General features: G+C 43.6%; 1 protein-coding gene across 3 annotated transcripts in view; it reads left to right on the top strand.

The window, feature by feature from the left end:
- The window catches only part of RORA (RAR related orphan receptor A), a 707,812-nt gene that overhangs the window by 602,598 nt on the left and 90,833 nt on the right, over positions 1–14,381 (top strand). Inside the window, exon 1 of one of the 3 annotated variants that reach the window (XM_025883747.2) lies at positions 4,697–4,868. The exons of the other annotated variants lie outside the window; for them this stretch is intronic. Coding sequence (XP_025739532.1) covers positions 4,838–4,868 — 31 coding nt within the window. The 5' untranslated portion in view covers positions 4,697–4,837. Of the gene's footprint in view, positions 1–4,696; positions 4,869–14,381 lie in introns of those variants that run through there. 3 annotated transcript variants of the gene reach the window in all.

Below are 14,381 nucleotides of genomic sequence, written 5' to 3'. Positions count from 1 at the left end.
GTGTGTGTGTGTGTGTGTGTGTGTGTGTGTGTGTGTGTGTGTGTGTGTGTGTGTGTGTAGTAAGGCACCTGCTGCCTACCTATTCTGTGGAGGTTGCTCACATCTGTAAACCTGTGAACGTCACCCTTCCCCTCATTGTGATGGTTACAAAACATCTGCCAGTTCTTGAATTTCCCAATAGATGTATGAGATACGTGGTTCCAGAAATCTCAGAATCCCTTCACCATTGTCTCCACCCAGCCAAATCTTTCCCCTCCAACATCCCATTACACTAGTAAGCACACTAATGATTTGGAGCTGTCAACTGTGAGGGGCAAAGTGCTGTGCGAACATGTTTTCAGTGGGCAACCAGACACTGCCTTCATTTAGGGTTGCTCAGATGACTCAGGGAGCTGACTTCTCTATAGTTTCCAGAGCCAAGGTCAACTGATCAGTGAGCTTGTTCTTGTTTGATTCTCCAGGACAATAGCAGGCACATAATACACATTCAGTGAATGCTTGATAATGTGAAATGTGTGTGTGTGTGTGTGTATGTGTGTGTGTGTGTGTGTGTGAGTGTATAAAACTGAAGATGTCTCTTGCCACCAAAGTACAGTTTATTTCACCATATTTCATGGACTATGTGTACGCATACACACGTACATTTACATCTACATCTATATTTGTTTTAAAATCACGAGTGGCAAGCAAGCTATATTCATGTGTTCATCTTCTCCCTCTTCCACTCATAAATAGGGGGGCCTCTCTGTCACCTCTGGTTTCCAGGTCTCACCAATATTATTCCATTTTATAAATGTTCCTTTTTGAGATACTGGCTCTTTCCAGAAAAATTAAGCAAGTCTGTCAAGTATTATGGGTAAGTTTGTGCCTTCTCTGTAGCTTTCCAAGTAGTCTTATTCAGAACTCTCTGGGTCTGACCCTGTTCGGTCTCCAGGAGACCTGCCCCTCTGCCTCTATGTCGGTCCGAATGGCCCAAGTCCTACAGATCACAGTGCAGTGGTGGCTAAGAATTCGGTTGAATCAAGCTGCCTAGGACCACATTAACCTTTCACTGATCCCTTTCTTGTTCAGCTAGAAAGAAATTAATTGACTTAGCAGGCTGCCACACACTAGAGAGGGAGAAGCAGGGCCTGGGTGAGACCCAGAGCCAAAATGCTCTCTCATGTGCAGCCGCAAACTTTGAAATCATCTTTGTGCTAGGAGCTCCTTGCCCACTCAAGATAAATCTCTTGATCCATTGGTTTGCCATTCTCCCCAGTAGCAGTACCGTAGTGTGATTCAGTGTGGTATGCCAGACCCCATTTGATGGAAAAATCAAATATACCCTCATAAAGTATCATTTCTGTATTTAATCTCTGAAAGTGGGAAGACTGGCACCAATTTACTGGTTACATTCCAGTCTAGATATCCTGTAGAAATACAGCAGGCTTTCCTCAGAGGCATTTGGGAACAACCTGGCATCAGAAATGTCTCTCCACTTTCTTGCTAAGTGACAGATCAAATGTGAAACCCAGTATATAGGGACCCCATGTGGGGCTGTTACCAGCACTAGAGGACTTTGAAATGAATTACATGTGTTTATAACATGTGTAAGTATGCAGGGTGCCCTCCTTTTCTGAGATTAGCCAACAGAAACATTTGAATCAAAAAGTAATGTATAACATAATTTTTTTAACATAATTTTGTGTATGGTAAAGAATTCCCCATCCAGTTTAATTGTCTTCGTGTTAGCAATATTCTTTTTCTATTTTCTTTTCAGAACACTTGGTAAAAAAAAAAAAATTAAAGGGAAAGAATATATTGCTTAACACTGTTTTCCCCCATAGTAGGTACTCCATAAATGTTTGTTTATTATAATCCAAATAATTATTCCTACATGTTAATATATAGTTGGTAAAAGTTTGCGCTGAAATGTGCATCATTTATGGCTCAAATTTGGTAGTATCAAAGGGGGATATGGATCCTTTCATTCCTGACTGATTTATTTCGTGGAGGATTTATAATTCCACAGAAAGTTTGTATTTTAAGGTTGTTTTGTTTTGTTTTTCTTTTTAAATAGCTCTCATTTTTACTTTCAAAGTTTCATGAGAGCTTTGTGTTAATATAAAGAACAATATTATACCCCGGGTTAAAAGCTGAAGACATTTAATGGAGGCATGTATTACAAATAGCATCTAGCCACACAGGAAGGTTAAGACTTAATATCTGAAATTCTGTTGTTGCTCATTATTTGTAGGACCAGAATGAAATACATTTCCAAAGGCTAAGGTCAGTATTACATTATCCTGGAAATGTCTTTGTTGAATAAATGTGTAAATATTTCAAATAAGTATTATGAGATTATATTTCTATTGGGGACATATCTATAGGATGACTGATTCTACTACTTGTAATTGCAGGAGCACACATGTCACGTTACATGTCATTCCTGATTACCGATTTCATCTGAAATGGTCTGGAAATAAATACCGATTACTAGTAATGTAAGACTATTTACCTTGGAGTCAGATGTCTGACAGGCAGGCTAGAGCTAATGGATTTGGTCATTTTTAAAGCATTGTTCCCTAAAACAGGATACTGTTTTAAGGTAACATTGCAAGTTTTCCGAGTAGCGTATCTGGATTCATTTGCAATTAATATGAAGAACATACCTATGAGCATGCAGTCCCTGATGTCTTTCCAGCCTTCAATGGTACAAAGGAAAGAAAATTGTACCTGGGACCTACCTACTAGACAGCTTTGGCTTTACTCTTCCTTGTTATAAAGTCCTTAGATCAAGGGAAATCAAGAACCAAATATGAAGGATGGTGTCAATGTAACTGAGGGGTGTTGCCTCATTGGGAGATACAGTTGCATCATGGGAAGGTGGTGTGATCTAATTTCATAATTGTAAACCTCATAGTGGGTATGGTTGATTCATTTGAAACTCTTGTCCACTTTGCTATGGCTGGACAGCTGAATTAATATGGGTAGGTCTTGGCTTCACACTTTCATAATTTCTTATTTTCGTGGTTTTATTTGAAAAAAATCGAAAGTAGGGGGATGGGGTAACCGGGTGATGGGCATTAAGGAGGGCACATGATGTGATGAGCACTGGATGTTATAGCAACTGATAAATTATTGAACAGTATATCTGAAACTAATGATGTACTGTAAGTTGGCTAATTGAATTTAAATAAAAAAAGAAAAAATCTAAAGGAAAAACTGTTAGGATGGCTTTAGCTGAAATCAAACTTTTATAAAGCTATGGCTTGATTTAAGGTATAATGAATTTTTCTGACCTTCTAAATCAGGACTGTGTAAATTTTGCCTTGAAAAGGAGGCTGGGGATGGTGGGGGGTATATGAATCCTAGTTTTCTACAGAGCTGATTGTCTGCCTGTATTTTAAATCACAGCCCAACTCGGGGGCAAGGACAACTGTTATATGGGGGGAAAATGCTAGGACTCTCCTTATTTAATCAGCATGAAGGCATCAACTAATAACTATCTAATATTTTGAGTTGTAAATGGAAATATAGACCATCAGAAAAGAAAGCAGAATTGAAGTTGTGTGAAGGAACAGTAGCAGGTATGCAAACTGGGCTTTCGAGATTTTTTTTTTCCTGTTATGGTCAGTGTTATGCACATACGGCAAAATTTTAAATAATGCAGACTCTGGGTATGAAGCATCTGAAATTCATCCTCAAGAGATTTATCTAATAATACTCTCAAGATTCAAGTTTCCATAGGCCAGTAAAAAGGATTAAGCTTCAAAGTTCAGAGGGAATTAAGTCTTAATTTTAAGTTAAAATTCACAAAATTTACCTTTATAGAGGTATTTTTGTTTCCCTTCCCAGAGTGCCACAATATCTCATTTTTAGGGTGTGAAAACTAGAGTCTTTCCCACCTGCAGATGGGTTCTCTGGAGAGAATGATGGATATGGAAGAGCCTGGGAATTTAGTGGTTCAAGTCGGCTGGCGATTGGATTATCGTGTAGGTGATTCACATAAAGTTTTCTGCTCTCCTTCCAGGTAACAGTGTTCCTGGGGGAAAGAGGGAGGTGTAAACAAGGACCTTTGGTGAAGTTGGTGTGATGGAGATTACCGACGTCTGGGTGGGCGAGTTCCGCCTGCCCGGGCCGAGTCTCCCGGGAAAGACTTAGGAGGCACTTACTCCACTCCCCGGCAAGGTCCGGGTGACAGCGTTCTACATGGCCCCGTAGGGGGCCCTACCGTCCGAATAGAGCTGGGGCGCTCTGGGAAGTGAGGGTGACTACGGCCCCCAGGCCAAACCCCTCTTTTCCGCCGACGAACTGGAGTATTTAACGCCCCGGGGGCCCCGGAAAGGAAGCGGGAGAGTGGCGTCGGGTGGCGTGCCCCTTGCCCCACGGGGTGGGGGCAGAAAGCGGTCAGGCGCGCGTTCCGCGGGGCGCTGCGTGCAGAGAGCACCCTGGCGACCACAGGTGCTCTGGGAGGCGAAGAGGAGGCTGGGGGCCTGGGCGCGGGCCGGGGGCGCGGCAGGGCAGCGCCTGGCTGGGGTGCGCCCGCAGAGCCGCCGCCGCTCACCTGCCCGCGGGGGCGGGGCGGGGCGCGGCGCGGCGCTGGGGCGCGCCTGCCTCCCGCCTCCCGCCTCCCGCCTCCCGCCCCGGGAGGAAGCGGAGGGGCGCGGTGTAAACAGAGCGGCGGCCGTGATGTCAGCCGGTCACATGGAGCCTCTTATGGCTCGGGATGGCTCTCGGCGGGCGGGCAGCTGCGGCAGCTGCTGCTGTGGCTCGGGCGGCGGCGGCGCGGCGGCGGCAGAGGGGGCTCCGGGGTCGGACCATCGGCTCTCCCTGCGCTCTCCGCACCGCGGCTTAAATGATGTATTTTGTGATCGCAGCGATGAAAGGTGAGCCGGTAGCCCCGCCGGGGCCGGGTGGGCTGGCTGCTCCGGGGGGCGGGGAGGAGGGCGCGCAGGGGGAGGGGTGGGCGCGCCTGCCCGAGCGCACGTACTGCCCGGGGCTGGGCGCCGAAGCCCCGCCAGGGCCTTCTGGGCCACCGCAGCGGCGCCACCTGAGCCCGGCCGCGGGATCAGCCTGCCTCCTGTAGGGGGCAAAGGCGCACGGGCTGGACCCCCCCTCTTCCGCCCCCTCTGACTCCTGTCAGCCGCCCGGGTCCGCCTGGCACCCGGCGGGGCTCTCGGAAGAAAGTTTGCTGGGAGTCGCGGCGCTTCTGGAAGGGAGGGGAGGATCCGGGGAGCTCGGAGGAAGCCGGGGACGCCCGCGGTCGGTCCCCAGGGCCCGCACCCCGGACAGCTCCGGCCTACGTAGGGAAGGCGCTGCGGCCGGGCCGGGCCGTGCGTGCGCGCCGACGCGATGTCATCCCTGGGGACTGGTCAGCGCCCCAGGCCTTGCGCCCTCCCCCCCGTGGCGGCCCCGAGGCCCCGAGCGCCCGAGCGGCCGCGGGCCGGGGAAGTGCGGCCGTTTCGCTCTGCGTCCCGCCGCGGCTACTTCCGAAAGCGCCCGGGCCCGAGCGAGACGGGTTTGTCGAGCCTGCCAAGACTCTCTGGGCTGTCGTCCGCATCCGCAGCGCACCCCGACTTTGATACTTTGGGTTGTGGATGGATGTGGGTCGGCAATCCTTGCCCACAGGAGTCGCGGGCAGCGGTGGAAGTTAGACGGCGGTGAGGGCCGACCCGCGCGGGTTAGTCGCGGTCAAGTCTCCCCACCCGGCCTTCCGCCCAGATCAGGATTCCTTAGCAGGCTAGGGGGGGATGGCAGGGGGGACTAGTTGAAGAGAGGATTGATTCGAGGTCTTCCCAGGTGAGGGGGAAAAAACCGAGGCAAGTCGGGGAAGTTTCTAATGGGAGAGCCAAAGTTTGGAGGTGTGCAGGAAGTCGCCTGTGCGGCCGGGAGAAACCGAGCCACGCTCTTAGGACTCTGCAAACAGCCCTGGAGAAACTCAGCCAACAGCGCGTTGCCCGCTTGTGCGCCAGCAGGTTCCTCCGGGGGGATAATCTGCCCGAGCGGCTTCGCGGACCCGGCGGCTGGGAGCGGGGATTTAGAACCCCATCTGTTTGCGGCGTACCGGGCTCCCCTAATGCGCAGCGTTTTTGCAGACCCAGACTGTCGTGCGGGTTCTGCCCATCCGCGCGGGCGCAGGGACCGCGTTAAGCGTTTGGTAGGTTGAGGTTTTGTTGCAATCCAGGATGGAGGACACTAGTTCCGTATCTGAGCTGCGTTTACTTTCGGATCACCGAGCTTTGCCTTTCTTCATTAGAGATTGGGTGGCATCTCTTTTATTAATTATTAACAGGCCGAAACGTGCTGGACACTAAGATGAGCTGCTTGAGATGAAATCTTTCTATACATACGATATATCCACGGCAAATTTTCTATCTTTCCTTCGTGGCTTTCGGAAAACGGGGTCTAGTCGTTTTTAGAATAAGGAGGGAAAACCTTTGTGATTCACGTTCTCAAGCACTTAAAATCATTTTGTAAAGAAAAAAAATGTTTTTCTTACCGACTTTTTTTTTTTTTGGTAAAAGAAATCTATGCTCTTCCCCTCCCCCTCAAAAAAACTTTTATGCTATTTCCTGCGTTTTATTAATCCTGTAAAACGACTCAAATAGCCTTTGTAGTCAAGACACTTTCTAATGTTTTTTTTCCCCCCTTTAAGTTATAAAATAGATTTTGCTATTTGGAAGATGTCAGTGCCAGTCCTTATCCATTTTATGTTGTATAATTTGTGTTGATTGGGGGGAAGGGTGAAAAGCTAAGATTATTTCCCCTCATGAGCAGTAACCACCAAACAATAAGGAAAGTATGTTTTAATATTTTAATCTAATGTTGATGCTTCCCAAGGATTTTGCTTCCTAGCTCCAGTACAAAGTTCGGTACTATCCCTTACTAATATAATCATGAGAATCACACCACCACCAACATCCCCCAAAAGCTCTAGCCCACACATTTGTCTTGGAGTGACCTCTGGCTGCCATTAGATAATAGATTCATAGTGACGTGCTTTGAGAAAAGTAGCTCAGAAGTACTAGCAATGCAGTTTTTCTATAAGCATGAGAGAGAGAGAGAAACAGAATGCATCTGGACAATTAGAATATTTCATTTCCAATATCCTAACATCCTGTGTTTTAATGGGATTATCTCGCTTTGGTGCAAATTTAAACTGAAGAAAAATAGTTTGTGGGAAAATGAGGAATGCTGTAAATGTTTCCATATCAGATTTAAGGGGAAAAAAACTGGCCCAAAATCATATTAAATACTTCCCTGCTGCCTCTTATTTTTAATAGTTAAATTGGTTCCATATGTAAGAGTTTGTATAATTAGATTTTTCATGCAAAACAGAAGTACTCTTTATAATATAGCTTTTTGGTACATGTATGCATGTGGATGGAGGAGGAGAGAACAAGCGACCATAAAAGAGAAACATTCTCTTTGTTGGCTGATTACTTATGTTTTTTAAACATCATTAAATCGGGCCTTTTGAACTCACCAAAGAAAATCCTTCCTCTGCGTTAGTTGTCAAATAAGTTTAGGCTTAAAGTGGTTTCATGCTTAGAAGTAATAAATCTTCATTTAAGCAACTCTGGTCTCATCCTTCAGTTTTGTTTTTGTTTAATTAACAACAAAATTCCAATACCATTTGGATTGCTTCTTGGGCAAACAGAGAGAGCCAGCGATAACATTTATAATCAGGGGAGCACTTGTTCTGCTCATCATAAAAGTGCATTGGCCAAATGTCAGGCAGCAGCCATGTGCTGAAAGGAAATGCAAGGGCTTCATCAGTTTCTGTAGATTATATACCCCTTTGCTTCATGAGTGCTCAGCCTATGCTCATGTAAATGGAGTTAGAGTGGAGAGAGGCTTACAGGGAATTTCTGTCCCATAATAGATTCTTCCCCCAGCACAATTCATGTGCAAATGAAAAACTTCACCTTACTGCTCTGGAAATATTTTATGTGTTGGTGATTAGTAGTATTTCCAACTCGCATAAATTTGATTTTATAGTTTTGAAAAACTTGGCCTTTCTTTTTACCCAATGAAATGTGAATGTTATCCCTGGTCTTCTTTCAAGCATCCCGTCAGTGGTATCCCTTAGCAGGGATTTTTGTCCCATTTTTGTGACCTTTGATGGTAGGATTGGGAGAAGGGTGATGGCTGGATCTTGAAAGGAGAAAATCCAAAGGGCTGCGCCACCAGGCAGAGTTCACGGGCAAGGAGGGGTCAGTTCTTTTAAAGACAAAAGAGGATCTCTGAATCCATCTGTCCCTGGGAGGAGGGGGGAGCTCAGACTCTCTGTGAAGTAGAGAGTATTTTTAAAGCACCCTTTTCTTGAGCAGCCTCTTGATTTTATATATTTGAATCCCATTACTTGAAATGCAAAGCAACATCATACTCAAGTAAACCACTTTGCTCTCAATTTGAATTGAAAACCATGTAATTTCTTGATGCTGCCCAGTTATAAAATAATACAATTTCTAAATGGAAGTAATCCGATAGAGGGATGGATGGATGGATAGAGAGATAGAAAGAATATGATTTATATCTTAGGGGTTATTTTATAATTAGTAGATAAATTAGTAAATATATGTTAATAGTTCTTACTGCCCTTCTTCCTCTCTCACCTTTCCCTTCCAGGCCAAGTGAATCACAATGAAATGGATGAGATCAGCAAGTAGATAATTGCGAAGCACCTGCAATGGCACCAGCCACTTTGTAATTTGCTCAGTGTCGTCTAAGAAAATAATATTTACAAATGGCCATTTACTGGGAGAAAAAGTTACTAGATAGATGGATAGATCGATCTGCAGGGGTAGAGTTGGAGTTTGGTTTTCTTAAAATTCTCTTAAATTATTTTAGTCATCAATAAAACCCATTGCGTGGAATAAATCTAAGTACTTCATCATAGAAATGTTTTCTGATGCAGGCTAAATATTCATAGTGCTTATTAGTAAGAAATCAAGGCTGCTTTAATCTACATATTTCATGTTTAGTAAGTATTAATACCATAATTAGACTCAGAATCAGCAGCTACACCATGTGTATGTTTCTCTGCTTAAAAAAAGAAAAAAAAAGATAATTTGGAAAGATCCACCGGTGACAACACGTATGAACTAACATTTGATATTATCTCAAAGGCCACGTATTGACCCTATAAGGAATGACTGACAAATTTTCCCTCTCCCCCCTCTTCTAGATCTTCCCCTGAGGATACCTCCCTTCCAACCCAGCGTTTGAGTCATGGACTTAGAGATTCATAGTCAGAGCTTTTTTATTTGTTAGTATGCATGCTTTTCTGTAAATTGTCAGAGCATTATGTCCAGAGATAAGAGGTCTAAATGGACCAATAATAGCATATATTATTAGCCCTTGGGCAAAATGCAAGAAAGTAGTTGAAAACTTTTTATTTCTGGATTTTCTTTTTAAAGTGACATTTGGTAGCCCTCATCATATTATAAGGAGGTAATGTGGTAATTTTAAAAGTCTTTGCTCCTGTGAGTATGAAAAGCCATGTCTAACCTATTCCCTAGGTTTGCCAGTGATTTCATTTTTTGATTTTTATTTTATTGCCCTGAAGTTTACTAGGCATTTCGTAAATACACAGATGGATGAGCTAATCTATATTTGTTTTGTGCTTTATGCTTTACAAACATTCTTATCTCATTTAATCCTCTGTGGAAAGCCACTGATACTCTCATGGTTTTTGGTTGAAGTGAAGCTCTTAGAGGTTATGTTGTTGTAGCCAAGCCCTTCCAGGCTGCGAAGTGGTGAAGCAAGGACAAGAGTCCTAATTTCCACTATTTTCATGCTGCCTCCCCTGGAGAAAGCTGTGAATATGTCCTGGATATAACTTTGTCTCTAGTTAGTGAAAATTATAACTCTGGCATTTATAAGAGAAAAAAATAGATTCAATTATGTAATGCTTTGCTGAGCCTAATATCTTTAAATTACTACTTAATAAAATCAATTTGGTACAAATGGGGTTATTCTTATTTGCTCATCATTAGCTCTCTTCATCCATGATTTTCATTAAGTCTGCTTGTTATAAGAGGATCTGGGTGAAATGTAAGCATTACCTTCCTAAAGAATACAGAATACTATGAAGTGCGGCTAACCTGTATAACCTACCTCCATTATGATAGAACTGAGCTAGAGATTTATCTGTATGTGTTCCACTTATCTTTAGGCAAAGGGAGCATTCACAAATGCATCTTCTAATTTTAATATGCCTCTATGTAGAAAGCTGATGAAGCCTTGGGCTTGTGAGTGCTGTCCCGGGTGTTTCCATGACAGCAAAGGGGCATGATTGTGGACATACTCTTGAGAAATCTGTTGTCTTTTAGAAAATCACACAAGAGTAAAAGTTTCCAAGTAGATAGATCCGCAAAAGCTCCTTGATGGGTGTTTACTTTTCTGCTGACTGGATTGAGATGTGTTTGTCTGAAAGCAAAGCAGTGTTATTTCATAGAGTCTTGGGGAGAGAAGAAACCTGAGAAATCACTCAGATACGTGTCCTGTTGGCCTTTGGTTCTCCACATCGTACCTGCCAAATGGTTGTCTGGTTATACTTGAACACCTTTTTTTTTTTTTTTTAAAGATTTTATTTATTTATTGGACAGAGAGAGACACAGCGAGAGAGGGAACACAGGCAGGGGGAGTGGGAGAGGGAGAAGCAGGCTTCCCGCTGAGCAGGGAGCCCGATGCGGGGCTCGATCCCAGGACCCTGGGACCATGACGTGAGCCGAAGGCAGACGCTTAAGGACTGAGCCACCCAGGCGCCCCAATACTTGAACACCTTTTACGATGGGAAACTCACTATTGTTTGAGATAGCTTGTAACATCTCGAATTAGAAAATTCTTCTTATATCAAGCATAAATCTCTTCTTTGTATTTTTAATCCCTCGATTCTGTTCCTTTCTTTTGGGGCTGTGTAGACATATTTAATCCATCTTTCAAGTGAAAGATTGTCAGCTATTTGAAGACTCATAGTATGAAACACACACATCTCTGACCTTAATCTTTGCTGTCCCCCTCCACTGCACTCGATCTGGTCAGTCTTCCCGCAATCTTGGTCGGTTTCTTTCTTCTTCACGCATACTTAAGTTTGTCTAGAACCTCTGGAAATTTTGTTGCCAAAAGTGGAACCCCTGTACTAGCTGTGGTATGATTGACTCAGCACTTAACCTGCCACGTAGTAAAGAGTAAAGATTTTAAAATCTTGTTTTAAATTTTTAAAAGACACATAGGTGAGGCTCTATCTTTAGGCCATCGCATGACCGGTCTGTGTGATATCATCATAATTTGTGAAAGTGGACTTTTGACCTACTTATAAATGCTTTTAGGTGAACTGAAGTTGGCTATTAAATATCTAGGAAAATCAAAGATATTCTAAAAATAATTAATGGAACATGAGAAGCATTTATGAGGTGTTTTCCTCCAAAGTGGTGTCAGTTCTGAGATAAGGCTGCCCTCTAGTGGTTACTTATTCGCGGAAAGCTGAAAGCCGTAATGGTGCCAGTGAATTTCCCATCAGGCTAGTGGAGGGGGTCAAAGGTTGAAATTATTTTTTCATTTGCTGTGGGGCATTCTTCATCAGATTCCAAAGTGTAGTGCATTGTTTTAAATGCTTATTAGAAATGTAACTGTGGTGGAGATAATGAATTTCAGAAGTTTCCCTGGATGATAGTAAGGGAAGTTTTAAAGCTGAATTACAAAATTCTGTTTGGCTCCATATTAAATTTTAGGATGTAAATGAGATTTGGTTTGTGAGTAAACAATTAATATGACCTTTGTGGTAATCCTTGTAATTTTTAGTTTCAACCTTGATTTTATTCCCCGACCCTCAAATAAAATTTAAAAAGAGATTGTCATTTTGATCTGCATTTTCCCTTTGTAAATCTAGAGCTATTTTTTTTTCCAAAAAAGATCAAATATTTAGAAAGAAAGAAACTATTGTAGCTTTTTTGGCAATAAAATAATTTTAAACATGGATGCAAAATTATTAACCACCTGTTACATGAAGACTGTGGTTAGATCATTTGGTTCATTTCAGTGTAAGCAATTTGCCCAAAATATAGCATATATGTTACATAGATTTTTAGAACATCATATGGAGTTAATGCTTTAAAAAACACTGCACAAAATAGAAATAAGAATACATTTCTGTAATTTTTAGGATAAATAGATAATACGAGTGAATTGCAGGCTCAAATTTCGGTGGCATATCAAGTGTGAAACAATCATAAAACAATCTAATTGTTGTGTTGGAATCAGAGAAATAAGTATTGATCTTTGAATATCATTTAAGGAAATGAGGCCTTGCAGAAGAATGAGAATACAGGTTTACGTGAATTTTGCATTGCTCAAGAAGTCAAGGCTTCGGAGCCAAGTTGGAATAACCAGGATAATAATAATGACGGGTAATCACTGAGATTTTAAAGGATGACGGGCTCCCTTGTTCCTACTGGGAAGGTGAAATTGCATCTTTGTGTGAAAAACAAGGAGGCGGGGAGGGGGGAAGCAAGGAGAACCTGCTGTTTAAACTTTTCCATCATAGAAATAAGACAGTGGTTCAGAAGTGAAGACTTGTGGTTAAGTTTCAGATCAGTTATTGAAGCAAACCGTTTTTTAAACGATGCCACCCAGGAGTGTGATTCTTTCACCACATGACAAATATTCTCTTTTTCGTAGAATGTTATTTTCATTTTTCAGTTGCTGGGGTTCCCCCCCTTCTTTTATTTGTTTATTTTATGTCAGGTCTTGTGCAGAACACGGCATAAATAATTAAATAAATTTGTTTTAGCAAATTCTTATTTAGTGCCTCCTGTGTGCTAGGTTATACAGGGGCCACCTGTGTGCTGTTATAGAGCTGAGACACCTTCCTCCCAGTTGTGTCTCTTAAGCCGTGAATTAGCGTCTAAAAAACGCACTGAGAGATTGGCAGCCACACTTAGCCAGAGACGGCTGCTTTAAGGCCGTTGCTCTTACAGGTTTGCAGCTTCTGTGAGCGACATGCCATCATGCTCGCTCTCTCTCTCATTCTCTCTCTCAAATAAATAGGTAAATCTTTAAAAAAAATAAAATAAAGGAGAATTTGCGACACACACAATGAAATGGTACTGTAATTGGATAAAGCCAATCGTTAATACTTAAGTGCAAACAGGATTTCCTTCCAAATAAGCCAGAGTTTAGTTCTAAAATCCTGCCTCAAGTAGGGGTTCTGAAACTTGAGAGGACAACTCATAACACAGAGAGTCTGTTCAAAAGGGAGATTCGTAGGTCCCAGCCAGAGAGAGCCATTGGTCCTCGTGGCCCGGGAAGGCATGTGTTTAAAAGTGTCTCAGGTGTTTTCGATTCAGGTGGTCCTCAGCCTCCCGATTCAACTGGTCCTCTCGCTTTGTGAAACCTCACCCTCACCTTCCAGAGCTAGGATCCTGTAGCCCTTCGGCGGTTCCCAGATATCACTGATCTTCACAGTCAGCTGGGAAGCGTTTAAAAAGTGAACTCTCATTCTCCATCACCACCTGCGTGGACCCTGCTTCCGATAGTCTGGGGTGAGACCAAGGAACTTGAATTTGTCGAAGCTCTTCTGGTGACTGAGGATCTGGCAAGTTTGGGAAGCATTGCTCTGGTCTTTGGTGTGGAGAGGGGAGCTCAGAAAGGTAAATGGTATTAGGATAAGCATGAGCTTTCCTTCAGTCCACGGAATCTCCTTTCAGGCTGGAAGAGATGCCCAACATGAGCAATTTCTGCCATTACTTGGATGTTATTAATACACTTGACATAATCGGATTATTTTGGTCTTTCTCTACTAGCGTGTGGAAGGAAGCGGGCATACTCCAAATCTGTTACCCCAAATGGCCCAAACAGGCAGAACACCCTGAGACTTTGGTGTGGGAGGTGCCAGTGATACTGTCCAAACACTGCCTTTTCTGCATCAATCTTCCTGGGGAGCTCTGGCCTTCTGGCATTTAGTGAGCCCCGGGGGCTGGCTCTTGCCATCATTTTGACCACTCAGTGGGGGGTAGGCTGGGGATTGTGCCACAGGAGTCAAGACCAACTCCAGTGAAAACAGTGATGTCTTTTCTTTGTTGCTTTTGTCAGCAACAAAGTAAAGGTTCTAGCCCCCCGCAGTCTCATCAGTGCTTCCTATTTACAAGTATTTCTCCGGCCCTGCGCACCTTTCAGGTCTGCCCACTTCCAGGCACTGGAGGTAGCTGAGTATAAATGAGGCAGGCACAACACTGCCTTCACACAGCTCCAATTCTAGTCTGGTGAAACTGAGAAAAGCAGAACCGCTCTGGTTGATGCGGAAGGCAGCCCACCCCCTTCCACACCACAACTCCAGACCCCTCATTCTTTGGAAAATGGTGGTGCGATATCCCATTATTGTGGCAGGTATGATG

Source organism: Callorhinus ursinus, unplaced genomic scaffold (genome assembly GCF_003265705.2).
Source record: "Callorhinus ursinus isolate GAN/ISIS: 27379988/994484 unplaced genomic scaffold, GSC_fseal_2.0 scaffold25, whole genome shotgun sequence".
Taxonomy (NCBI): domain Eukaryota; kingdom Metazoa; phylum Chordata; class Mammalia; order Carnivora; family Otariidae; genus Callorhinus; species Callorhinus ursinus.
Note: the sequence above shows the minus strand (reverse complement) of the source record. Positions and strands in the feature narration are given on the sequence as shown.